Source organism: Passer domesticus, chromosome 24, assembly GCF_036417665.1.
Source record: "Passer domesticus isolate bPasDom1 chromosome 24, bPasDom1.hap1, whole genome shotgun sequence".
NCBI classification, from domain to species: domain Eukaryota; kingdom Metazoa; phylum Chordata; class Aves; order Passeriformes; family Passeridae; genus Passer; species Passer domesticus.
In genome coordinates this window covers 2571710-2596551 of record NC_087497.1, presented here as the reverse complement: position 1 = coordinate 2596551, position 24842 = coordinate 2571710, and the positions used below count along the sequence as shown (strand labels likewise).

The window sequence follows — 24842 nt, the reverse complement described above, 5'->3', positions numbered from 1 at the left end:
CAAAAATATTTACTCCAAACAAAACACTCCACAAACCCAAGGGGTCAAACTGCAGTAGTTGTGAACAATGCAGCTCTGCACCCTCATGTTTTGATTTTCTTCATGTTGCATTTAACATTGATCCTTTGGCCAGAATTTAAATGAAGATGGAGTTTCTGTTTATATCTTTAACTGAAGTCTGGTTTGGGCTCCATTAGCATTTTGGCTCCCGAGGGGTCATCAATCCAACTGAAACAATACATGTGTGTTTCAGGTCACATCTGTGAAGGAGAACGTGCCCTACCCAGATCAAGGCACCCCATTAGAGTCTGCAGCCCATATGTGTGGCTGCTAAGGAGCACCAAGGCAGCACATGAAAGCAGCACAGCTTGAGCCAGCTCGGTATGAAAATGAGCAGAGCACCGTCTGGGCTGGCAGATCCCAGGTGACAGTGGCTGTCCCTGATGTCTGAGCGTGGCCTCCTGAGGGGTCAGCTTTCCCACAGCACAGCTCCTGCCTGTCCCACCCCACCCCATCCCAGGCACTTTGCTCAATCCAGCTGCACGTGCTCCACTGGTAACATGAGCCCCACTGCTCTGCCCTGCTCAGTAAAATGTGACAATGTGTGAGTCAAAACTAACAGCCCTGAAACACCAGAGCTGCCTGCTCTGTCTGCTCTCCTCAGAGGTGTCCCAATGCAGCTTTGACCCCAAATCCTTCCAGCCTGGATTACAGGGTGCTCTGTGGCAGATGCTGCAGTTTTACCTGCTCACTGTGCAGAATCACAGAATGGTTTGGGTTGGAAGGGACCTTAAAGCCCATTCCTTTCCACCTGCCATGGCAGGGACACCTTCCACTGTCCCAGGTTGCTCCAAACCCTGTCCAGCCTGGCCTTGGACACTTCTAGGGATGGGACAGCCACAGCTTCTCTGGGCACCCTATGCCAGGGCCTCCCCAGCCTAACAAGGAAGAATTTCTTCTCAATATCCCATCTAACCCTGCTCTCTGACAGCATGATGCCATTCCCATTGTCCTGTCACTTCAGACCCCTGTCCAAAGTCCCTCTTCAGCTCTCCTGGAGCCCCTTGAGGCATTGGAAGGAGCTCTGTGGTCTCCTCAGACCTTTCTCTTCTCCAGGCCCAAACCCTACAAGGATGTGCCCAAGCTTTGGGCAGTGATGAGCTGCTCAGAGTTTCTTGCAGGTCATCACCAATATTCACTGCTGCACCATGCACTTGTCAAAAACTCTTCAGAAATTGCAAGGGAAAAAAAAAAAGGGAAGAGGAAGAAGGGAGCTCTCTTACCTTGGTACTGGGAGGGAGACTCTGACAGGCGGCTGTACTTGTGCTTTTTACCATCTTTCCAGTCTATGGCTGAGACAAGAAACAGAGCATTTGTGTCAGGGAAAGGAGCCAGACAATGCACCCTCCTACACTATCTGTGCTCCGGGCACTTCAGAGAGAGCAGTGACCTCCCTATCATGACCCCAGAGACATGGAGGCCTTGCCTCTGTCTCTGGGGTGTGCTCCCTTCCTCTCCCCAGCTCATGCAGGTACCTGACAGGAGGTACCCACATCTGCACCTCAGTCCCTGTTTTGTTCCCACCAGCCGTGGTTCTCCTTCAGGGACAAGCAATAACAAAAACCAGCAAACTCCATCATTTTAGCTATGAGAAGAAGGGCTTGAGAGGAACAAACATAACAGCCACTAAAAATGGCTCATGTGGATCTGCAGAATGGCTCCTTGTGTGTCTGCTCCAGGTTATTCCACACAAGCAACCTCAACCCTTTGTGGTGACAGAGAGGACTTCTCTGAAAATCTGCACAAGTTCCCTCTCCACACACAACACCAGGTTTTCTTGTGTCCCTTGCAGCTCAGAGGACAGCACAACAAAGCAGCACCAGCTCTGCAGAGCAGCTCAGCTGCTTTGGGTCTCAGAGCTCCAAAAAACCTGAAGTTCTCAAGACTGCTCTGGAAAGTGATAGAGCAAAAAGTGGGGAATGCTCATCCTGGCCTCCAGCCCTGTGCCATGGCAGAGTGCACCCTGAGCCAGCTCCTCAACCTGCTGCTGCCCTCCAGCTCCTTTATTTTACAGATAATTTGTAGGGCTATTGTAGACAGCAGCTTGGTAGTGCTCTATGAAATGCGCCTTGCCCCCACGAAAAACAGCTCCTTGTGAAAGGAAAAGGTTTGAAATCTGACCAGTAGCTGGAAGAGGCAGGCTAAGAGCTGCTTCTGAAGTGGCCTGGGGTGTCTTGACATGTCTGGAATTGCTTTGGGACAATTATTTTTACAATCTTCTCTTCTTGACATGTTCTTTTCAGCACAGTGGACAGGACAGTAGGTTTTATTGCTCTGGAAAGTGATAGAGCAAGAAGTGGGGGATGCCCACCCTGCCTCCAACAGCCTCCAGCCCAACAGAGGGATGCCAGATCAGCATCCCTTAAATGAACACAAGGGACATATGGAGTGTGGCCACAGCGTCACTAGACATGGGCCAGACAAAGAGCCTCCTTGGAGAGACATAAATGAATGAAAGGATTGAAGGACACCCTTCCTAATAAATGCATTACCACGAGGCACAGTATTGTGCCATGTGCCTAAGAAAGCAAGAATAAAGGACATAAAGTATTAAAGTCAGAAGCAAAAGAGCCCCCTGGGTGGGTAAGGCTCCCCTCAGTGCTGCAGGACAGCTCTAACAGCATCCATGCACTCAAAGGAGCTTCTCACCATACTCTGCAGGTGAAGGTACATTTTGCTCTTAACCTTTAACATGCAAAAATCCTCATTAAGCAGGATACAAAAGCAGCAGAAAGAGAGCGAAACAAGAATTTCTGCACACAAATAAAGAAACAGTGCAAGCTCAATGCATTATTAAAAAAGCAGGTAAGTAGGACAGAAACCCACATGTGCACGGTGCAGGTGCTGCCTCTGCAGCCTCCAGCCTGGCATTCTGAGCCCAGGTCACAGAGGCAGGCTGCCTGGAGGCTCCAGGAGCACAGAGGACAAGCTGTGAGTGAGGCTGAATCCAGGCAGCCCGGGCCACGGCCACGCTGCTGACTAATCAACCAGCCTCCTTTATTGCCAAGCCCTCCAGCTGCCTCACAGCAGGGTCTCCCCATTCCCTGCTTTCCTTCATTTATTTTCACTTCATTAAAGGACAAGCAGCGTTAGGAAGGGGATAATGCCGCTGTAAGATGAACCACGACAGAAGCAAAGGAGACATTTAAAAAAAAATAAAGGGAGGAGAGAAATCGAGCATAGAAATCTCCTGCAATAAACCTTGGGAGTGTGGAGCAGATGTGAACAAAGAGCTGTGGAGGATGCTCCATCCTCTCCCTTCTCCCTTCCCCCCTCCTCCCTGATGAGATCACTCCAGTCAGATGCACAGGCATGGCACAGCACTAAAGGAAATCAATATTTTTGTTAAGCACAAGAAACCAGAGCAGCTCAGCTACAGGCAGCTTGCTTGGCTTCACCCTTTTTGTTGGGGATGCAGGACCCAGGAAGCCCGTGCTGTGTGAGGGGCCAAGGGACTGGGTGGCAGGGTAACCTCCTGACAGATTTCCTCTCCACAAGGTAGGCTGGTTTCTGGTTTCATGCCTCATTAGAGGGGGAGGCCTGTGCCAGCACAGGCAGTTTGCCTCATGCTGGGAGCTCTGCCAGATGGTGCCCTGGGCTCTGCAGGGCACCCTCGCTGCTGACACTGCGCCCCACGAGCTGCAGGGATGCCCCAAAAAAGGACTGTGCTCTTCCTGTCACAGGGGTGGATTGATGAACTGCTCTCTGCACACTGATTGAGAAACACACAACTCTGTTTTGGGCTTCCAAGCACATCCCCTCAGCTCCCACCCCACTGTGAGCCCGCTGAGGCACTCCAGGCCATGCCAGCTCCCTGCAGGGCCCTTGCTGTGCCAAGCATCACTGCTCACCTTTCTGAGGGCCTGGTTTCCGCATTCTACCACCTGCTGCTGTCCTGATCCAGGGACTGGGCTGCTCTTACAGAGCTGAAGATGTCTAGGACAAAAGAAATAAAGATGAGAAAATTCCCCATTCTGGAGCACCGTCATCTGCAGCATTAACTCATCACACAGCAGGGGGAAAATCATGTTCTGTCACCTGGGGTAGCACAGAGCACACACAACTCATTTCACCCCCTGAAACTACAAGACTTTCTCCAATTTGTGGACAACACCAAATTCATAGCAGCAGGAGGAGCATGAATAAGCACAAGGAGCACATGCCTGTATCTGTGCTAACCCTACAGCGGGTCCAGAGCGTGTGTGAGGAAGGAGGGGCTGCTCCCACTCACTAACAAAGGGAGGCAGAGCTGGAATTTATGAAAGAAAACACATGGAAACATAACATTAACTCTGGCAAAGCAGCACAGCAATCCCCAGCTTGCCACTTACAATTCAAATTGCTCGCAGCAGTTCTGGGGAATAAGGATGAGAAATTGGACAATGACCCAGGAAATACTTTTGCTGTTAGTACTGCCTTGAGTGTCCAAGTTGTGCTGCATTTTTTTTTCCTGGTTGGAGGAAAACTGGCTGGACTGTGCCCAACAAGCAAAGACATTTGAATTCTTGTTATAAAGAAATATTCCTGAAAAATCAGAGCTCCTGGGAGATGTGTGGTGGTCATGTACAGACCCAGTGCTCCAGCACAACCACTCTCACAGGGCAGGGCCTGCCACACCCATAAAGCCTTGCCAAAAAACATCCAAATGAATGGCTGAGCCACAAACAAGCCCTTGGGAAAGCCACGAATAGCATGCTTTGACACTCCACTAACTAATGAAAGATTAATTGTATCAATATAATTCCATTTTGTTCACAGTGGGGCAGTCAGGAGAAGCAGGAAGCTGTCTCAGGACGCAGCACTGAGTGGCTGCTTAAAAGGTTATTTACAGATCCAACTTGGCAAGAATTTGGGGTTTTGAAAACCAGGCTTTTTCTAACTGTAAGAGAAACAGAGTTTAATTTTATGTAACAGCTCTACAAACTACAGCCTCTTTACATGCAACACTGAGCAATACTCTGAGAAGAAAAAATACTGAGGGAATATTAAATACTAAAGGAAAAAAATCCTGGTTGTTTTTTAATCCAAATCAAAAGGTGCACAGTAGTAATTTACTGCCTCTCTCCTAAATAGTGTGTGTGTGTCTGTACACACTTGTGAAAGGAGTAAGGTTGGTCTCCCTTTCAATAGCAGAAGGTAACCTACATGTGAAAGGTTATTTACAACTTTTAAAGCTTCTTTTCATAATTTTCTTCAGTCATTTTTATTAAAGACTAGCAGTCCTGGCAGGAAAAGTTGCCTAGACATAAAAACCCAGGCTGAAAGGTGTTTATATATAAAGGCATCAGACAAGCACTTACCATCTCTGGCTCTGCCCCTCTGCTGTCTGTGGGACTTTCTCAAGTACCCACACACATAAATCTCATGTGTTTGGCACAGGAGTTCCTGTGCCCCTCTGAGGGATTCTGAAAAGCTGCTTCAGCCTGAGCACCTCCAAGTCCTGCTGGCAGGGATGTGTGACCCCTTCCCTTCCAAAGTATTGGAAGAAAAAACATTGTGACTGTGTTTGAGCTGCTCAGACAGGGTTTGTGAAAGGTTATGGCCCAATAGCCCTAATGAAGCTCAGGGGGACCTTCTCACCCTCCACAACTCTCTGCCAGGAGGGGCAGACAGGTGAGGGTCAGTCTCTTCTTTGAGGGAACAAGAACAAGTTCAAGAGGAAACAGCCTCAAGATGTGCCAGGGGAGGTTCAGGTTGGACATCAGGAGGAATTTCTTCACAGAAAGGATTGTCAAGCACGGGAATGGGCTGCCCAGGGAGGTGGTGGTGTACTGAAGAAATGTCTGGATGTGGGATTAATGCTCTGGTGTAGTGGACATGGTGGTGCTTGGTCTTAATGATCTTGGAGGTATTTTCCAACCTTAATGATTCTATAATTCTGTGATACTGATAAAGCACAGAGCTGACTGCTGGTATCCCTCAGCCAACACTGCAGCAGGCTCTCAGCAAGATCTTGTGTCATGGAAGAAAATCAGGTGTTGTAAATGTCTAATTTAAATAAATAAATGGATAAATGGTGAGTCTTCCCCAAAGGAGGAGACTGAAGTTGCATGGGGAGTCCCACTTTGCTGAGAGCCACGAGTGCCAGCTCAAGGACACTGCACTCTAGAATATGCTTCCAAGAAGCTGCCCAAATGTGACAGCCCAGCCTGACTCCTGCCAGCCTTCACGAGCCTCTGACACAGCTCTGCACCACCCAGATCCCCTGTACTTCATATCACAGGACAGCAACATGTGGGTTAATCCTGCAAAATCATAACTCAAGGAAAAAAAAAGCAAAATAATTAGTGTGCTCAGAGTCATGTAGTGCCTAGAGAAGAGGCAGAGCCAAAGTCCATGATGCACAGCTTCAGCCTGCCTGCCCCAGGGACAGCTGGACCTACACAGCCAGGTGGGAGCCACCAGCCTCACTGCGTCCCAGGGACAGGGACAGCTCCTGCCCTAGGATGCAGGGATGCCCTTCTTCAGCCATGGAGACAGACACTGCACAATGGCAATTGGGAGGGATCCACAAGGATCACCAAATCCAACTCCTGGCCTGTCACAGACACCCCAACAGCCCCACCCCGGGGGTGTCTGAGAGTGTTGTCCAAACGCTCCTGGAGCTCTGGCAGGCTTAGGGTCATGACCATTTCCTGGGGAAAGAACCTTTTCCTTACATCCAGCCTGATCCTCACCTGACACAGCTCCAGCCACTCCCTTGGGTCCTGTCCCTGGTCACAGGGAGCACAGACAGGAGCTGCCCCTCTGCTGCCCCTGGGCTTTACTAACACAGGGCTTGGGAATTGATGATTTCCACTGGCTGTAATTTATAGCTGCCCAGAGCAGCTGTAAAATCTCCACCCTTGGAGATACTCCAAACATCACCAGCTCCCTCCCCTGCCAGCCTGATCTAACCTTGTAGCTGACTCTGACTTCAAAGTCAGCCCACCTCTGCATTGGAGCAGACAACCTCCGAAAGCTCCTTCCAGCCTGAAAAACCCAAGGGACTTCATCTCACTGACAACAGACTGGATGGCAACAGGAATCACTCCACAGGTTTTGACAAGGCTGAAATGCCCCAGTGAGGAGAATTCAGTGTAGAGAGAAGAAAGTCAAAGGCCGAACAGACAAGCCCACAGGCACCTGTGGACAGGAGCACCATGGTACCAATGGATGTGACCTTTACTCCATTCAGGGACTGAAGACTGAAAAAAATGTGAAAGTAATAAATAGCAGAAGGTACAGACTGGTATCCAAGGGGCAAAACCAGGCTACCCACAGAGACAGATCTTCCAGAATCACCTCAGGCACAAACATGGCCCTGATGAGGACCTGCTGGCTGGATCCATGGCACAAAGGACACAATCTTACTGTTGCATTAAATAAAGCCTTTGAGATTTCCACAGCCCAGCACACCCTGCAATGCTCCATCTCCAGAGCCTGACACTTGCACAGAGCTGCACACCAGAATTAAAACTCTCCTTGTTTTCAAAAGCTGTGTTTCTCCTGCTTGTGGAGATCAAGATAATCTCCCAAGCATGAACTACAGCATTACAGAGTGCTGGTTTCCAGAATTTATAACCTGAAAGGACACATCAATGTGCAAATTCATTTCAGCAGGATGCTACCTTAAAAATGTAAAAAGACCAACTAATTTGCTGCCTTTAGTATCAGATGAAGTGCCTCTCCCAGAGTTTCAAACAACTTTCACTCACCGAGATATCAAAAGTGCCAAGGGCTCCACTGAACTGTCATGGGCTCTAGTTCCCCATCACTCCTACAAGACAGCAGAGTCAGTACAAACACTGCGGCATAGCAAAACCTGAAAGCACAGAGACAAAATGAAAAAGTTTGCATTTAATTGCAGAAAGGCTAAGTTACCAGCTGCATTATTCATGTTCATATTTAATTCATTTAAAACATCCAAATTTAAATTTAAAGACAGCTGTAACAAACATTCCCACTTGCACTCACAAAGCAGCACAGAACTTGACACAATTTAAGTTCAGCTTGCAGTGAGTACACGGGACTGCGGCTGTTAAACACCTTTGATATGAGTAAGATCACATCAACTGAGCTGATAGAAACTAGTTCAGCTTTTGTAAAATGAAACTATCACACAAAGGAGGATTGAAAAGACTAGACCTGATTAGTAATGAAAAGGAGAGACCACAGGAGAGGCATATAAAATAATGAGTAGCATGAAGAGAGAGAACTGGGGATTCCAAATTATCCTTTCCCAGTGCAGCAGAGCAAACCTACAAAAGTAAAAAACTCCCAAGTATATACCAGGGAGAAGGAACAGTTCATTGGAAATTAATAGACATGCAACTTCCTTATGGAGGAAGTTTTCAAGAGAAGTAAACGAGTAACCTTAGAAATGACACAGACATGGAAAAGCAAACCAGCACTTGTAAGGGCATCAAAGCATGAGACCCAAGGGCCATCAGTACCCAGGCCTCAGGCAAGAGCTGAAGGAAGGTTGGGTGCCCAGCCAAACCCTGCCACCACATCAGTGCCCCAGCTGCTGTGCTGTGGCAAGGAAAAGCTGAGCCCTTGCCCTCCTGGCAGGCTGCTGACCCCTGCTCACAGCCAGGGGCAGGACACCAGCTGAGGACATGGTTTGTTCCCAGCCTGGTGAGCCCTGTGCTGGGTTCCACCGAGATTCACACCTCTGATGCATTTTCCTTTTTCTCAGGCAGCAGAGGCAGTCAGGGCTGGAGGAGCATCCCAGGGCATCCCCAGCTCCGAGCACTGCTCTCTCCAGCACTGCACAGCCCGCAGCAACACTGTGGAAATGCATCTTAATCTAATTAAGTTCTCCCCCCACTGCTCTTGCCAACAGGCTCTTCCAAAAGCTCATCCCTAAGGGTAGTCAGATTCAATTTACCTGTGCCAGCTTGGAAGGCAACTGCAGGGTTACAGGGGAGCCTACTCTGCAATATTCTTCCACAGAATGTGGCAACTGCAACATCAGTAAAACAAAAAAGAGAAAATGTGGACGGAAGATGCCGTCCCATCTTTCCAGACCTCATGAGATGCATGTAATCCCTTTATCTCCAAAGCCTCCGCTCCTTCGGAGCGCATAATTATGAAAAGAGTTAGAGCTGAGGCTCTTAATGTCTCTTCTAGGCACTTCTTTGTTCCACTCAAGGCACCAGTCACATCTGAATTATTTCCTGGGGTTGTTTGGACTTCCTATTATACAAGGATGATTATGGTGAACCTTGGGATGGAATCCAAGTCGGATCTCAGCACTACCATGTTTGATTGAAAGGGAACCTGAAGGTTTGCTGACAGCGTGCCAAGCTTCAAACCTCGCTGGACAATGCCACTGCCAGCAGGCCAGAGGCTTTCAGAGACAAGAGGAAGAAAACCACCAACAGCGAAGCTGGAAAATGGTTTTATTAGGTTGGATACATACCCACAGATCAGGATTGGGGAAAAAAAAAAAAAAGGAAACTTTGCATATTGACAGAGGACTGTGAGAATGACGCTTCTTGGAAATCCCATGGGGCTGCCACAAGAGAATCCTGACAGTTTCTCATGATGCAAAGTGCCTGCAGTCATTGATTTGTTCCCCACAAAAGCACAGGGCTGGAGTTCCATGACCACTGCAGCCACTAAAAATCCCTTCCATGTAACCTTTGCTTCAGCTGAGGTTTTCTTCACAGTGATGTTTCCATCAAACACCACCAATGTTTCCAGCACTGAAGAGCTGTCCTTACAAATTCCCTCAGGAAATGTGAGGGCAGCACTGTAAGCTCCTGCCTGTCAGGGGTGATGGCAATGCTGCCATTCCAGCCTCCCTGCTGGAATGTTTCAGCTCCATTCTGGAAGCTCCTGTGACCATGGGTTACACAGGCACATCCAGTGCCATCCCAACCCAAGCAGAAAATCAGGCATGTGATGAGCAGATCATGTTAATTACAGAATATCCTGAGTTGGGAGGGATCCATCCAACTCAGGATCATCAATTCCAACTCCTAACCACACACAGGACACCCCAACAATCCCACCCTGCCCCTGACAGCATTTTCCAGATGTTCCTCGAGCTCTGGCAGCCTTGGAACCATGACCATTCCCTGGAAGCGTGTTCAGGGCCCCACGACCCTCTAGGGGAAGAACCTTCTCCAAACTCAGCCTGCTTGCTCATTTAACACCTTTTTTGCCATTTTTAATTTCTATGGTGCAGAAAAAAAAGCACTTTCAGCCTACCTGATGAAATCAGAGGACTGTCAGTGCACAGTCCAACTCCCCTTTTAGTTTGCACACCAGACTTGGCCCCTCAGATTTCTGCCTGACCTGTGGACACCAGAACTTTTGCTGGTCTAAACCCCAGTTTTTGCTCTCAAGGCACTCTCTGGTGAGCCAGCTGACTGACCCCTTTCCTGGGCAGAAGCCAAAGATCAGCTCCCAGGACTGAGCACCAGCCTTCTTGGAGCCAGACATGCAGGCAGGGAGTCCTAAACCAAAATGCCAAATGAATGCTTATGGGGAACCTGGAGTAAACTCTCAGGAGTGATCAGCTCCCAGGTTTGAAAAGGTGAGTCAGAATTTATCTTAAACAATGATTTTAGTTCCATCCGCCTCCCCATTAGCATCCTCCTGAGCAAGACTGGAGTTCTATTTCATCTTGCCTGTGCAAAGTCATGTTTTTGGCAGCTCCAAACATGGGCTGATGAAGATACAGCACCTCTGGAAGCATCTCCCCACATCAGGTCAGGAGAGCCCTTACATTCATACCAGGGAATATTTCTAAATAACACTGTATGATGAATGCTGGTATTTCCATCTGCAGGACTGATCCCCTTGTGTGATCTGAAATACCTGATGGCTGTAAACCATTACTCTTCTTTCTACCAGAAGGATTTTCTGTCATTTCCAACATCTCTCATTCTCTGGAATTAATTTAATCCTTCTATCATGTAAGAAGTGGACTGATGAACTCCAGACTTCATGACAGGCTCCTCACAAACACATTCTTGTGTTAACACACTGAGGTGTCTCGAAGATGTGATCACAAGTAACACACTTCCTCAGCCCCTGAGCCAAGTCTCACAGGAGTACATATTTTAAAAGACAAAAACACGTGAAAAACTTGGATAGACCATGTTTCTACAATGAAAATATTGATTTTATGACTTCCTTTTGAACGTCTTCAGGTTGGTGGGGAGAGGAGATAAGTCAGCCTCCCAGGAAATGGCAGCTGGACCACCAGACACTGCTGAGTCAAACTCAAGAGATCACCCTCAGGGTGAGGACAAAACCAGGGACCAGTGAGAGGAACCACCACTGTGAGCAAAGCTACAACAGTTACCACTGCTCATGATTGTGGAAGAAATTAAATAAAACCTTGCAAGATTTCAACAAAGATTTCCTTCCCTATGCAAAAATAACCCAAAAACCCAATCCACACACAAAAAAAAAGACAAAAACCAAAACCAAAAAAAACCCAAAAAAACCAGCATGGGCCTTGGATCAAACCAAAAACATCCTGACATGTATCACTGTGAGCAGATCTTGCTCTCCACAAAGACTGAAGAGACTTCAATAAAGACAACATATTTGGCACACTCCAGGAACAGGATACCCAGGCTGAGAGAAATGGAGAGATGAAAGGGCTTCAAATAAAAGACAAATAAGATAATCTGACTTTACTCTGCTAAAGGAAGCCCCTTAACAGGATGAATTTTCTCAGTACAGACATGTTTACTGATGAGCTGGGAGTTACAGCTCTGTGGCTGTCATTTCTGTAGTGAGGGGGGTGAGCACCCCAGCCCTGCAAATCCTCCTTGGAAAGATGGGGCTTGACTGCTGCAAGAAGTCCACACACTGCTGAAAAATCAGAGCTGCTTTTAAGACTGGTATTGGTTTTCCACCCACTCAAATAGGAAGAAAACAGTGCAAAACCTAAAGCCTTCCCATGCAGGGAACATGGACTGAAGAGTCAGAAGGGAGCTCAAAGATCCTCTTGTTCCAACCCCCCTGACATGGGCAGGGATTCACAGCACTCAGAGGATCCTGTGCTGCTCCTCCCCAGGCAGGACCATGTCCAAGGCTTGGAGCCAGGGCCTGGGCTGCCTCCCACTGCCATGGACAGCGGGTGGCCCACCTTGAACTCGTACTGATGTGGCACAGACCTTATCTAATCACACAAATCCCCTGTGGGAACAGCTGGGGGTAAGAAAGCTTCACTGTGCTCCAGAATAATTTCAGCAAAACCTTCATGACCGGTCTTACTGTTGAAGTCACTTTGAGGTTCTCCCTTTCAGCTGAGCAATGCCCATGTCCCACACGCCAGTGTGAAAGATGCCACCAACACTCTCCATGACTCTTCTGGAGGAGTTTTGGGAAAAGCTGCAGATCTCTGTTTATGGGTGCTAAGCAGAGACATTTCTGACCTGTACCTCCACGGAGCTCTCCCAAATGCACTGTAAAAAACTCAACACAGAGATCTGCTTTTTGGGCAGGTAAGGTGCCTGTTACATACAGAAAAGCAAAGCACTGATGGACTTCAGTGCCATATGGGAAGAGCATGCCCAAGCAAGGAACTGAATCTGTGTGCCCAAGGCTGCTGTTTCTAACACTGAACCATCTGTGTTACAGCTATTTTGTGTCAGCAGGACTCCCATAGCTAAAAGTTAAAGTCTCCTGACTTTAGAAGAGGAATGGCCTGGGTTGTAGACTGGCACAGCAGTGTACCCAATCCACTGATGACAACTGGAAGTAGAGAAGATTTATCACACATGGGGCTCTGTAGCCTGATCCTGGCATATTCTGACCATTCCCTGACACTCTTGTGACTGGGAACCAGACCACAGGCCAGGCTTGCAGGTACCTGAGTTTCCTTTCACGGCAATCCCAGAACACAGAGGTGCAGGACATGGTGCATCCCACACTCCTGTGCTGGGTCATGCCCCCCTTGCCTGGGGAGAAGCTGGAGGGTGAACCCCAAGGACAGGGTTGATGCAGGGCACCCCGAGGGTGCACCAGCCTGTGCAGGCATAGTGGGAAGCCCAAACTGATGCAGGCAGTAAAGAAAGTTTTGCAGCAATGTGGCTGTTTCACCCTCACTGAGCCACATGCCAAAGCTAAGAGCTATTACTGAAAGCAGATGGCTTACAGGAGACCTTGAAATGGGATTCTGCCCAGGGCACTTACAAAGTCACCCCTCACAAAAGCACACAATAGGATGCTTCAAAGTCTTTAAATAAGAATTTAAAGAGGAGTACATTAAAAAACAGTGCATGGTTTCCATATCAGCCCCAGACAGGCTAGTACAGCCCCCCTTGCACAGGCAGCTGTGGCTGCTTTCCCAGACAGCAGTTACAGGGGTGATGGATGTGGCCCTAGAAAGGGCTCCAGTGGGTAAACTCTTCACGGGTCTCTGGCTGACACCCAGTAGATATATGTATATATAACATGTTTAATCAACCTTATCCTTAATTCTCTACTGGACTCTATAAAAAAATAAAACTCTTTATGGGATGGAAGATATGGAAGGACAATGTATTCCTATGGAAGGAGAAACAGAAGGCAATCCAGAAGGAAAGGACTGACTTCCAGTTGTGTCTCTATTGGAAATGTCACGACAGACTGTGCAGTGATGCTGCAAGCAGGATGCGAGAATTCCTCAAAGAAAATTCTGCATTAACTATTTCTAGTAATGTAAGTTTGATAAAGTTTCAGCAGAACTTCCTCAGGAGACCATAAGCAGGGAAAGGCAGCTTGAGGGGGAATAAAAAAACCAAAGGGATGGTAATTAGGGACACAACAGAAATGTAAATGAGGAAAACCTTGCAAAGAGAGGGGAAGGAGATGACCCAATCCCTTAAAGTAACCCGTATCTCACAAGCACAAGGGAGGAGGATGATCCTCAGGGAGAGACACATGGGGCAAGGGTTTCCACTGAAATGGCAGGGAGGGAGATGAGAGCCCAGAGAGCAGAGGAGAACAAATCAGCCCTGAAGAAAAGGTGAGGGACAAAATCACCACTCTCTAACGAGCTAAATATTGAGACATGGGGGATGATGATTACATACACTTACAATTGCATTTTCCTTCTCCTTTCCTTCTATAACCAACCCTAACAATTATATGGAATGCTTAGCAACATCCCTTGGGAAAATACACAGGATGAAAACTCATCCTGAGGCCTCACATGGCATCAAAGCAATCGCTGAGCACGTTACTGGAGTGCCTGAAGTGCTCCTTTCCTCATCCAGCACAAAGGAATGACCTTCCATGGAGTTAAGCATTTCTCACCTTCCTGAGGTCCAGCACCAACACAAACATCTCCCTGCTGACAAAGGGGAGGAGGGAGGGGGGCACAACTCCAGCCACACTCAAGGCTGAATCCTTCACAGATCCACATACAAATCCCTGTCCCTAACTCAACATCCATACAGCCAACCTTCCCAAACCTTCCAAATGCAACTCCCTCTGCCCTCCTGAACCTGCTCTCAGAGAACACCCCTTTAATACGTGTGTGTGTATATATATATATACCCTTAGAGTGACAAAACTCAGGGTCTCCCTGGCAGGAAGCATAGCCAGACTCCCCTCCAACCCTTCCAGCAGCTGATTCTTCTTATGCAAACAAAGGACAGATGAGAAATAGTTCCTACTGATCTGCCCCATCTGCTAAAGAAATGAGAAAGATAAAATCTCCAAGCCCTCAGGGTATGGAGCAGAGCCACCAAACCTGGATTTACCCTTGCTGGAGCGGAAGAGGAGTCAGTCTCTGCTGCTTGGAGCACTGAGACAGAGATAATCCAGCCCTGATAAAAGGAAAGAAGGATGTCTGGGGAGGGAAGGATGTGAAGGGAGACATTCCTCCAGGTGCCTGCTCTGCTCCAGCCCAATCAAGGCAAAGGGCTGCCCAGGAGAAGACTCCTCAAACTCATTGTACCCCAAGGGAATGGGGTGCCAGGGCAGGAAGCAAGCATCTTTGTTTTTATTTTCTCACTTATGTAGAGAGATATTAATTAATCTATTTCTCAGGAAAAAGAAAGGAAATTGCTACAGTGCAACATGTCAAGAGAAACCAGAAGAGCCAGGCTCACTGAGGATGGGTATTAATTACTGCTTGCTATTTTTAATCTGTGTATAACTCTGGTCTCATCTGTGACTTAAGAAGATAAAATCCCAGTATTCAAAACCATGTATCTACTCAAATAGAAATATCCTCTACTGGGTACAAAGTCTGGATACAGAAAAAGTATAACATGTCCATCAAAATTACACTCAATTTTAATAACAAAAGAAAGAACAATCTAGACGTAGACAGAAATATTAGCTCAGGAGAATTACTCCCAGAGAGGAGACATCACTAGCCAGTTCCTGCAGGAAACCCTGAACAGATTGCTGTTAATTATGTAAAGAAAAAGTTGTTAGGCTGCTTTACATTCCTGAAGGGCCAAGAGTTTGGATAACTAAAAAATATCCTGTGAGGCCCTTCACGGTTTTCTGTGCAGCACACGGTAGATGCCAATAAAAAAAACCCAAACCATGACCACAAGCAACCAAAAGTCCATCCTGCAGCTCTGCAAGTATGTTCAGTGTCTGCCAAGGAGCTAATGAAAACAAGGCACTCTTACAGACTGTATCTGCTCGACATTCAAGTACCTGCTGGACATTTTGTACAGCCTATAAAGCTATAAAATATCACAGGGCATTTACAGATTTTCCAGCTGACAACAATATGAAATAACTGAGCAGCCCCAGAACATATTGAGTCCTCTGGTCAGGCACAAGATAACGCTGAACAGACACTGCCACACACACACACACTCACACACACAACTGGAGACTCTACCAGCAGTGTGCAAGATGTGACCAAAGCTCATGGTGATAGAAAAGGAGCCAAGATTCAAAAGCCATCCCTCAACCCCACCACAGTGCTGGAACACCAGTGGCACTGCCCAGATCTACAGTGCAAGGCTTGGATAATGCCCCAGGGAAACAAATTCCTCCTGCCCTCTCCAGGCACAGCAATTCACCATCAAGTGAACTGCTACCTCCTGCCACCCTGGAGGAGACGTGGCACTGCACAGCCAGGTAAAACCCTCCAGTGTGGGGCTGTGGCAATGACAAATGACCTCAGGAGTGAAGTGACAAGCCAGCAGGTCAGCCATCTGCCACAGTTTACCCCACCTGTGGTAAGAGTTAAGGGCTTCAGGTGAGCAGTAAGGTGGTGGAACTGATACCTGTGGCCCATCAGTGGCCAATATCCGCTGGATAATGTCAACTGTACATAAAAAGTGGTACAGCAATTTTCTTCTCTTGGTAGCTTGCCAGAAGAGAAGGTGAAATGTCAAAATGATGGGGCTAAAGTACAGCAATACCAGCCTGAAATCAAGTAAAGCTTCTTAATCTCAGAATAGACAGGCACTGGAGTGAATTGCTGAGGAAAGTAAGAATCACCATCACTGGAAATCTTAGAACACTCTAGAGAAACCTCCAGGAAACATTATGTATGGGTGATCCTTCAAGGTCACTTCTAGAAACACTGAAACCACAAGACTTCCTCCATAGGTACCTCCCTGATCACACAGCCACTGCACAATTTTAATGGACTGCAGCATCTAAGATTTGCTGTAAAAAGACAAAAAAAAAAAAAAGCAACCACAGTCAGCACACAGAGAGCAGCACTCTGGGCTGTGTGAACAGCCACTCGACTTATTTTTAGAAAGTAGAATTGGTACAACTTCCTCCTCAGTCCACATCAGACTCCATCAGCTTTTCTGCCTGCTCTCTACTCCTTCACCTGACTAACGAGTATAGAGCAGAAATTTCTCCTACCTTATGTGTTGCAGCTGGGCAGGAAAGGCACAAGTGGGGAGCGAGGGGCCCTGCAGCAGCGAGAGCAGGGAGAGAGCACTGCTGGGAGGTGCTCAGCACGCTGCAGAGATGCCCAGTGCATTCAGCCTGAGCTCAGGAAGCCACCCTCACCTTGAGCCATCACCTCTGCAGGTTTCAGGGATACTCAGCTGCACTGTGGGGACGTTTTGTGCCACCCAGAGCCACAGCCAAGCCTGTGTTCCTGCCCCAAATCCCTCCCCTCTGAGAAGAGCTATGGAGTAACCACCCACTACTGATTGTCTATGAAGAAGACAACTCCAGAAGTTAATTCCTTCTGTCATAGGAGTGGCTGGAAGTGAAATGCAAGTCCAGCATAACTCAGTAGAAATCCTGGGTTTTACTAAGGAGCCAAAATACTAGCTGTAGACAGGTCAGAATTCAGTAGTTATATGTGGGTGGTTTTGAAAATTCTCTGAATATTTAAGATGGATATACACATGTAAGGCTGCCAATGACAATGAGCCATCCTAAAGTTGCTGCTCATCCGTGTTCCCCCATGGTGTGTGTGGCCCTGGCCCCTGGCCTGGCCTTGCCACAGCTGCAGGGACATGGGGAGGGCAGGCAGGGCCTGGCAGTGGCCCAGGGAGGCTCCCACAGCCAGGAGGGAGCGAGGGGGATCAGGGAACACAGGCTGTCCTCCCGCTCACCGCAGGCACAGCTGGACACGCATCCCTCTGCTGAGGGCTCAGCATGGGGGAGGAGGCAGGGGCTGCTCCAAATGGGGAGGGGAGGGAGGCCAGCAGCAGGGACACCCTGCAGCAGTGGCACAGGGGAGGGCAGAGCGGGTGGAAGCTGGTCAGGCACTGGCAGCAGTGTTACAGCATGAGGTGACAGCAAGCAGCAGCTGACGGGACCGTGGCTCACTCAGTGGAGCACAGATGGGCTTCACCCTGTGCAGCCTCTGCCAACACTGAACTCAAATATTATAAGTGTCCCCCAGCTCCCCTCAGGCACAAAATCCTTTTTTCCTGGTAGGACCTTTTCCTGTGGCCAAACATCAGCAGCACCCTGAGGAATCACAAGGGTGCACCTACTTCTCTCCACCGCCAAGCAAAGCACAGCCACGTCACTCCAGAAATGGGTGAACCAAACTTGTTCCCTTGCCACGATACCTAGGAGAAAGGACCCAGACCAGTGTCCAGCGAAACCTGGAAGGGCCAGGAGAGGGGAGGAATTGCAGGAAATTCAATGGGCAAAGACTGAACTTTGCAAATTTCCACTGGCATCTACTCCTGCAGTTTCCGTTGTTGAAAACAAACCCGAGAGGTTTCTGGGCTGTTCCCACTGTGGCAGCCTGGAAAATGCACAAGCTAATTGGAGCTGGGTAACTCTGAGCACATTGGCTGGGAGGAGGCACCTCCAGCAGGAGTTTCTTTTCTAACTGGTGATAACACCATCCAATTTATAACACAAACAGAAAAACTTCTGAGCAAGAAATGGAGAGCGGCAGAAAAACAAGCTTGTGCCAGGGAAAAACAGTCCTGCCTGAACTCCCACGTCAGCTCCCTTGTGTTGGCAATGACCACAGTGACTCTGCTCTGTTTCCCCATCTCCAGTGACATATTACCAAGCAGGCTGTGGAGCTGCAGGGGTCACTTCCCTCTGCTGATCAAGCCAGCTCTCAGGAAGCCAAGTACTTTAGATTCCCCAGACATCACCTGCCCATCTGGCCTGTTGGACGAGGCTGCCACGCAAACAGCAGAGGCAGCAAAAGAGACGTTCATCTTTTCCTTCAGTTCTCAGCCAAATTCTTGATTTTTTGCTCAGGATGAGTCTGCATAAAAGTGTGAGATTCAGTCCAGTAAGAGCAGAGGCACACACAAACTCTGCTTAAATGCCTGCTAGAGAGGCAGAAACATTTGGTAGGTGCCTGAGTGAACCATGCAGACTGCAAACTGTGTATCAGTGTCTTAATCTGCTAGAGGTGGTGTGTGTAAGAAACCTCAGTAAAAGAGCTAAGTATTACTCTGTTTTTTAAGGGAATTGAATGAAAATAGAGATGTCTGGGAATTAAATGTTCTCAGCACCAGCCAGGCTGCAGTGATGTCCCTGTACTGATCTCTCCTTCAGCTCACAATTGAAACCACCTCTGAAATGTCCTGCTAAGGGAGATTGCCACCCAGGACAGAGCACAGCTTTGCAAAGAGGAGGAGGTGCTGATCTCCAGTGCTCAGGGTCCCCACCAGACACCACTCTGACACCACTAGTTCAGGTCACTGGATTTGTTCACTCCAAGCCCAGTGGTGATAGACAGGGAAGATCTCTTGTGCTTCCTGCTGCTCTCAGACTTGCACTATCAGGTTAAACACAGTGCAAATGTTTTACAACAGCTTCCACTGGTAGACACTTAAGCTGGGTAAGAAAGGAATTTTTTACAACTGTATTAAAGCCAGAAAAAGCATTTCCTTTAGGATTAGGCTGTGCTATCCTGCAAATAAAGTGGGATGAAGCATTTATGTCCCAGCTTGGACTGCAGGTGCTACACCCGGATGTAGTGCTGGGGTGAAGGAGGGGTCAGAGTTACAGTTCTGCTACACTGAGAGTTCAGCTATGGAGGTAATTTTTACCTTGGCATATCTCTGAATTACATATATGCATAACCACCTCACAAGAGAAGCTGGCAGCCAGAGTTGCTGCTCTGTCTTCAATGCATCTTCTCTCACTTCTCAGGGACCCCTCCTTGCCAGGAAAATTCTCAAACATAAATGGATGCATAAACGACTCAAAATCTTTTTGTCTCATTGCAAAAACTGAATTGCAGTAGCAGGCAAGGAAAAGAAAAGGAGCAAAGACAGGGTGCTAGATGCAAACATTACAGCTCAAACAAAAGCCCCAAACACAACAAGGTTTAACTGAGCACAGCTCCGAGCTCACGTTGCTAGCACGCTACTCCAGATTTGCAAACAGGAGCTCACTGAGCACGCCAAGTCCTCTGTCACAAACACACAGTTAAAAGCACAAACAGGCAAACGTGATCTGCATTCCTTGTCAGTAACAGTGCTGAAACGTACCCAAAACGGGGTCATTTGGGCCCAGCTTATTACAGCTGCTCTGCAGAGTCCTGGTCTGACTGACCACAGCACTTTACGTGAAGTGTGAATGGGAGCAGAACCCAAATCAGACAGAGGTCAACTAGGCTGACATGCCCACATGAGAAGATTGGAGAAACTGTTCTTGCTCAGCTTAGGGAGAGGGAAAAGAAGTCTTCAAATGCTTCTAACTGAGCTGCAGACACATAGGAAGAGGAGTGATGTGGGGAGTAGGGTGCTCTCCATGAGCTCTGGACATCAGAAAAATAACAGGTTTAAAGTGCAAGACAAAGATTTAGATTAAACACCCTGAAAAATCTCTCTAATGATGAGGAGGCCTAAGTGTTGGCATACATCACCTGCAGAGGATATGGAATTGCCAGCATGAAGAGCTTAACAGAAGAACAATTACACAGGAAGGGTTTAGAAATCTACCTGACCTTAGCCAGGGTTGGGAAACAACCAGGACATATCCGGAGGTACCTGATGTCTGAGACTATGAAACAAAGTTTCAGACATTCCTTTAAATTACACACAGGGCAGGGACACAACTCCCACAGCACTCCCGTCTAGACTGAAGCACAGCTACTTGAAGAATAAGATCATCATTTAATACCTTAACGGAATCTTTTACTTATAGACATCCATATTGTCCTGCAAAATTCATCAGGTTTCCACAGAAGTGCCCCAAGAAAAGCAGATTATCAAGATGCAGAATTGTAACTTGCTAAGATGTAAATACCAAATCAGGAGGAGCAAGACTCAGCATACCTCTCACAAACAGAACACACAAACTTTTAATTAAATAAATACTTTAAATAGCACAGAAATACCTGCATTTCCCTCGTGCCCATTGCAAGGAACTCCCTGATTTCCATCTGCATTTTCATACCATCTACTGGGCAGATCCTGAACTACCCACCAGCACATGCAGGGCTGCATACCACGGCAGCTCGTCCCAAGCTGAGACCCCCACCAGCCGAGTTTTGTTCCCCGTATTAACACCAAGCCGCACGCCAGTGCCTGAGATGAAGCACGAGGAATGACACCACCATCCCAGGCTCCCAATATTCCTAGCAAACACATATGGACAGCACAGTCTGGCCAGCAGAAGCTGAGAGTAAGAGAGGAAGGCGACAGGAGGAGGCCCAGCCCGCAGCCGGGCTCAGGCGTTGAACCGAGGTGGGAGAACATTTTCCCCCAATATTACTGGCTGCGAACGGCAGCGACCACATGGCTGTTCCCAGCCACTCAGTGCACGCTGTTTACTATAAACAACAACAGTAAACAGAAACTCAGCCAAAAAATCAAAGCCGGCGACCCCGGAGCTGGGTCTCCACATCCCGACGTTCCCCATGGAAATAGTTTCATGTTCAGCCGCTGAACCTAAACCATCCGAGGCCCAAGGGAGCCAAGCTGCTCAGTGCATCCCAAAAACTCCTGCTCGGATTTGCCAGCTCTACCTTCAGTCATCCAGACTCCAAAGTGCTGCCACAGTTTTACACGGGAGCTTCAAAGAGCTCGCGGATTAAACCCGCGCGGCAGGAGCCAGCCGTCACCGGGGTTATTTTTAAACATCTCACTGTGCACGAAACGCTCAAATCTTGTCTGGCTCCCAGCTCCATCCCAGCACTCGGCTCGGGGCGGCTGCGAAGGAGGCGCAGCTTTTCCCCAGGCATGGTGGTGATGGGATTTCTCCGGCTGCTCCCCGGGGTCACCCCTGCCACCTCCAGCAGCAGGACCTGGCCGGGACCTGCTCGGAGCACCGGGCACCAGCTCCACACACACACCGGGGTGACAGCAGGGTGGCACCGAGCCCCGAAGGGCTCGTGGGGGAGGAAGGGCACAAACCCCCCGGGCACAGCCCGCAGCCGGGAGCACCTCCTGCAGCTCGGTCCCGCTTCCCCTTTCCTGCCGGGAGCGCCCGGCTGGTACCGAAACGCGCCGGGGAGGGGGGCAGCTCCGGCCGGCCCCAGAACCGCTCCGAGGCCTCGGGGCGAGGCGGTACCGCGGCTGCCCGAGGCCCTGCCCGGGGACACCCGGCAGAACAACAAAGCCCTGGAAGAGGCTTCCCCGGGAGGCACAGCCCGGCCGGGCAGCCGCGGGGCCGGGGAGCCCCGGGGCGCTGCCCGGCCGCCGGGAGGGCCGGTCCCGGACGGGCCCCAGCAGGTGCGGGCGGTGACAGCCGCCCCCGGCCCGGGCACCGCGCTGAAGCGGCGGCCGGGCCGCGCTGACAGGAGGGATGAGATCCGGGCCGGGCTGCGGGCCCGACCCCCGCCCGAGCCCCGCCGCGCCTCCGCGGCCGGGCCGGACCGAGCCCGGCCGAGCCGCCCGCCCCGGGCCGCCCGCTCACCTGCGCGGCCGCCGAGCGCTGGCGCTGCTCAGTCCCTCGCCGCCGCCGCCGCCGCCATGTTCGCGCTGCGCAGGGAGGCGGGGAGGGAACGGGAGGGAACGGGAAGGAGCGGAGGGGGAGCGGCGGGGGATCGGGGAGGAGGGACCGGCAGCCCGGCCCGGCCCGGCCCGGCCCGGCCCGGCCCCGCGCCGCCCCCGCCGCCGGGACGGCTCCGGCCAGCGCCGGGGCTTCGGCAGCTGGTCGGCCGAGGCTCGGCTCGGTTGGGCTCGGCTGCGTTCGGCTCGGCTCGGCACGGCTCCTCTCTGGTTCGGCACGGCTCGGCTCGGGCAAGGCTCGGCTCCGCTCGGTCTCGGCTGGGCTCGGCACGTCCCGGCTCGGCCCGGCCCGGCTCGGCTCGGCCCTCACAAACCCCGCACCGTCGCTGCGTCCCGGGGCCGCCCCGGCCATGCCCCCTCGGGCCCGTCCTCACGCAGGGACAGACCCCCGTCCCCACCCGGCTCTGGGCACGGGGCAGAGCCGCGGTGTCCTCACCGTGCTTGGGAGGAACTCCTGTGCCCTCAAGGGACCCCCAGGCACGGGACAGACCCCCACCCATGATCTTCAGCCTGGGGACAGACGCCCTGTGCCATCCAGGGACCCTTGGGACAAGACAGACCCCCACTGTGAGCCCCAGCCTGGGGACAGACCCCCTGTGCCATCCCAGGACCCTTTGGGCACAAGGACAGACTTGCTCCTCCCGTGAGCCCCAGCATTGGGGTAGAGATCCCATGCCCACCCAGGACACATGGGCACAGGGCAGACCCCTGCCATGATCTCCACACCTGGGAGTGCGTGCCCCAGTGCCCAGCCAGGACCCTCTGTGAGCAGAACCCCACTGTGACCTGCTGAAGCCCTGTTCCCACCAGAGGCCCCCCGAGTACTGCAGAGTGATGTCCATCCTTGTCCATCCTTGTCTGACCCCTCTGGGGACAGCCAGCCCTGGGGTGGACTCCACGCAGCACAGCCAGATGCTGGGGACAGGCAATGCCCAGATATTCTCTTTCCTCCCAGCCTGGGCAGGACCTCTCCCTGCAGACAGAGACACCACAGATGTACAGATGTATTTGGGGACTCAGTATCCCCAAATTCCCCCCAGACTAAGACCCCTGTGACTCCCTAAAGCAGCCCTAAAGCTGAAAGGATCCCTTGTGCCACTGTTGTAGCTCACTACCTCCACGTACCATCCCCAGGTTTTATCTAGAGAGAACCCTGTGTGAGCTGACCCCATGAGCATCCTTGGTGCTGTCTCCTGACCAGACATGGACCTCACTGGGGACCTTCTCTCTCCTGCAGAGCAACCAGAGTCTACACATGGTACCCCAAAACCATGCTGTGCCACCCTTATCTTGGGAATTGCCAGGTAACAAGTGACAGTACAAGAGGAAACAGCCTCAAGTTGTGCCAGTGGAGGTTTAAATTGGATATTGAGAAAAATTTCTCCATGGAAATGGTTGTCCAGGCCAGCACAGGCTGCCCAGGACAGTGATGGAGTTGCTGGAGGGATTTAAGACACGTAGATGTGACACTTGGGGACATGGGTTAGTGGTGGCCTTGGCAGTGCCAGGGTAACTGTTGGATTTATCTTAGAGGGCTTTTCCAACCCAAGCAATCGGTGATTCTTGTGGTCTGGAGATTCAGTTCACATCTTTTAAGATACTCGAGTGAGTGGTCAGTGAGTCTCTGGGGGTAGACCTGGGTCTCATGACCCAGGTATTTCAGTGGGGCAGTGGATACCCCATAAAATCTCGGAATGGTTTGGGTTGGAAGAGGAAAAGATGTCCCAGTGCCACCTCTCTGCCATGGCAGGGACACCTTCCACTGCTCTTAGCATGTCCCAGGCTGCTCCAAACCCTGTCCAGCCTGGCCTTGGACAGTTCCAGGGATGTGCCTCTCTGGGCAGCCTGTGTCAGGGCCTCACCATGCTCACAGGGAAGATTTTTTCCTAATACATTTTCCTATATGTTTTCCTACATACTTTTGGAGTGACACAGACATGTGTGACAAGACTTCCCACGGAGAAAGCACCTGAACAATTTCCAAAGTACTTGTAGTCACACAGCTAATGTAGGAGACTCCCCTGAATGATTTCTTGTTCTTGGAGATTCCATGGAGGCTTGAGTGGTTTAGGTCAAAAGAAGATCAGAAGGAAACACCCCTGGTGTGAGCAGGGCTTGGTGGAGTCTGGGAGGGTTGTTTCTGGAAAGCTCTGTGACATGTGTGGCTTCCTGCAGCGAGTGGCTTTGTTATCTGTGACAGAGAAGGCCAAGCCGTGATTCATCTGCTCTCTGCCTGCTGCCAAGCCTGGTGCTAGCCAGGGGGCACAGGGTGGGCAAGGGCTCCGGGGTGGGACCTTCCCACCAGTACCCAGCCGTTCAGGAAGGGCTGGAACCGCCTCAGCCCATTCCTGTGTTCCTCCGTTTTCCTCTGGGGAAGTGAATGGCACTGCTCTGATGGACTAAAGGCTGCAGTGCCCCCAGGGAGCAGAGCTGCCCTGAAGGCCAGGGACACCCTGT

General features: G+C 50.2%; 1 protein-coding gene across 7 annotated transcripts in view; it reads right to left on the bottom strand.

The window, feature by feature from the left end:
* SCMH1 (Scm polycomb group protein homolog 1) overlaps window positions 1-22455 on the bottom strand; it is a 61932-nt gene extending 39477 nt beyond the window's left edge. For 5 of the 7 annotated variants that reach the window (XM_064398662.1, XM_064398660.1, XM_064398663.1 and 2 more), the window contains exons 1-4: window positions 22291-22455; window positions 7758-7864; window positions 3912-3996; window positions 1284-1352 (exon numbers count right to left, since the gene is read on the bottom strand). In XM_064398662.1, the coding sequence (XP_064254732.1) occupies window positions 1284-1352; window positions 3912-3936 (94 nt within the window). In that variant the 5' untranslated portion in view covers window positions 3937-3996; window positions 7758-7864; window positions 22291-22455. The remainder of the gene's footprint in view (window positions 1-1283; window positions 1353-3911; window positions 3997-7757; window positions 7865-22290) is intronic. The other 2 variants (XM_064398658.1, XM_064398659.1) reach the window with 2 other exon arrangements.
* Between the last annotated feature and the right edge of the window lie 2387 nt (window positions 22456-24842).